General features: G+C 51.4%; 1 protein-coding gene across 1 annotated transcript; it reads left to right on the forward strand.

The window, feature by feature from the left end:
• The first annotated feature begins 126 nt into the window (after window positions 1–126).
• Window positions 127–2519, forward strand: LOC106814563 (probable G-protein coupled receptor 52). The gene has a single exon (XM_014818894.1). It carries the CDS (start codon window positions 1096–1098, stop codon window positions 2029–2031), a length of 936 nt encoding a protein of 311 aa, XP_014674380.1. The 5' UTR covers window positions 127–1095; the 3' UTR covers window positions 2032–2519.
• Window positions 2520–2671: the final 152 nt, after the last annotated feature.

A 2671-nucleotide genomic window follows, 5' to 3' on the forward strand; every position in this document is an offset into this window, starting at 1 on the left:
AGAGAGAGAGAGATAGATAGATAGATAGATAGATAGATAGATAGATAGATAGATAGATAGATAGATAGAGAGAGAGAAAAAGAGAGAAAAATAGATAGATAGATAGAGGGAGAGAGAGAGAGAGAAAAAGAGAGAAAAAGAGAGAGAGTGAGAAAGAGTGTGTGTGTTGCCAACAGCTATTATACTTGCTGAGATCTTGTTCGTAAACTAGTGCAAACCTTTTTGATAAATAAACAACTTTAACAGATTTCGCTGTTTACTAAATAACAATGACTAATTCTATAAGAAATCGCGATACTGCGTAAAAAGGGTTGCAATTGTTATCTTACCGATTATTTCCAGCTTGTCTGGCGTATAATTGATAACACCGCACATACCTTTACACATATCATTTTATCATTTTAGTTATTTACAAGTTTTACGCCTTTATGCAGTTCTGCGTTCAGTAATGCAGAAGTAGATTTCCTTCTTCCTAATTAGTGCATACACCAACTTGTGACGGGTTTATGTGTGCCATAAATGTGAATCGATTCCTCTAGGACGAATACTGTACCCGAAATAGTAACACCTTATGTATAATTTAAAAGCAATGTGATAGAAATTCGCCAATGAAGACATGGCTTCGATGCACTGAGTAGTAAACGCGAAGTGGGAGTGAACATGATTTCATACATTTACTAAAGAGATATCATCGTCTTTCATTTGATTACGAAAGAGTTCGATAACGATGAAACGTATTTGCATAATCTACATCGTGCGCGATCGTGACGTTCTCTAATTCTTATGTCGACAGATAAATCGGACCGGAAGAGGAGGCGCGCGTATCGTCTGCCCACTCGTGACGTAGCAGCCGCTGCCGCCGCGCTTTCATAGAGCATCGCCACTCGGGCAGAGCCATCGCCACGGCAGCACCGCCAACGCCAGCCTTCTTCGCTAGTCTCACCGCCAGATGTCGCTGCGCAGCTGACCATCTGAGCTCGCGAATTCTGGCCGCGTCGCCGTTCGTCGCCGATCTGGATACGACCGAGTCCGATCGCGGAGTCCGATCCTCCGATACGGATTCGGTTTTGTCCGGTGACCGTTGCTCAAGTAAACATGACCGACTTTTTCTATGCGATCGTCTACAACGGTTCGGGCCAGCTGTACGGCTGGCAGGTGATTCTCGAGACTGTCGTCATCGTCGTCGTCACATTCTTCGTCATCGTCTTCAACATCCTCGTCATCGCCGTCATGATGACGACGCACGGCCTGCAGGACGTCGTCGGCTACTACCTCGTCTCGCTCTCCGTCGCCGACCTTATCTGCGGCATCCTCATCACACCGCTGTCCGTCTACCCAGCGATCGTGCAGCGATGGGTATACGGCGACATTGTCTGCAAGATCGAGTCCTTCGTCGAGATCGTGCTGTGGAGCGTCACCGTGTACATGTTCATGTGGATCAGCGTCGACCGCTACCTCGCCGTACAGAAGCCGTCGCGCTACGAGACGGCGTCGACGGTCGGCCGCTGCAAATGCTGGATCGCCTTCTCGTGGCTGGCGTCGATAGCGCTGTCCTGTCCGCCGCTCGCCGCCGTCTCGCCGGCGAATTACTACCTGGAGGCGTCCGTCTGCGTGCTCGACTGGAGCCACATGTCGGCGTACTCGGTCACGATGGCGGCGCTCGTTGTCACACCCAGCTTCATCACGATCGGCTACACGTATGTCTACATCTACGTACGCATCACCAAGTACAAGTGGATGACGGCCGAGAAGAAGAAGGAGTGCGAGTGGGCGCCGAGCTCCGATCCGCCATACGGCAACGCCAATCACAACTTGACTTGCGCGATCACGCTCGCCTTCGTGCTCAGCTGGCTGCCGTGGCTGCTGCTGCAGGTGTACGAGAAGGCGGCCGGCCCCGTAGACAGCCCGATGGTGCATTTCGCGACGATGTGGCTTGCCATCGCCAGCGCATGCTGGAAGTTCGTCATACTCGTCGTCATGAACTCGCGATTTCGCAAGGGACTCAAACACCTGTGCGACGGAGATAGGTAATAAAGCGCCCCGCAGCGCGCGTGCGCGCGTGTGCGTGCGTGCGTGTGCGTGCGCTCCATAGCGAAACGTCGGTGTGCGTGCGTTCCCGCGGCGCGCGTGGATGCACCGTGAAGGAAGCGCACATCGTTAACCCTTTCCCCCTCCCCCACATTGTTATAGCGATATACACTGTTGTATTCCTACGCAATCACTTCCCCGTTCTTCCACGACGACCGTCAATAAATCGCCCGCAGTGAGTGACAATGAATGATATCAGTCGGGGGGCCGTGTTCGCAGCAGCAGTGACTGCGGGGCGACGCAGCCGAACCCCCTAACGCAATAAGTAGACGGGCCCCCGTTCTTCGCTTCTAGCTATATTATACAGCCGACGCTGCGAGCGCCAACGCAGTCGTTCGGAAATGTTGTGTGTGCGGAGCCGGTTGTAATGTCAGCGAATATCGGTTGCTATCGTCATGTGTGTGTGTGTGTGTGTGTGTGTGTGTGTGTGTGTGTGTGTGTGTGTGTGTGTGTGTGTGTGTGTGTGTGTGTGTGTGTGTCGTCGTACGTCGTACGTAGTTACGTACGTTACGTTTACGTTTACGTTTTACGTTTTACTTTAACGTTTTACGTTTTAAGTTTTAACGTTACGTACGTACGTACG

Source organism: Priapulus caudatus, unplaced genomic scaffold, assembly GCF_000485595.1.
Source record: "Priapulus caudatus unplaced genomic scaffold, Priapulus_caudatus-5.0.1 Scaffold945, whole genome shotgun sequence".
NCBI classification, from domain to species: Eukaryota; Metazoa; Priapulida; class Priapulimorpha; order Priapulimorphida; family Priapulidae; genus Priapulus; species Priapulus caudatus.

Excerpts from the sequence above, each read along its gene's own strand:
- LOC106814563 (XM_014818894.1), top strand. The coding sequence starts at position 1,096 with ATGACCGACTTTTTCTATGCGATCGTCTACAACGGTTCGGGCCAGCTG.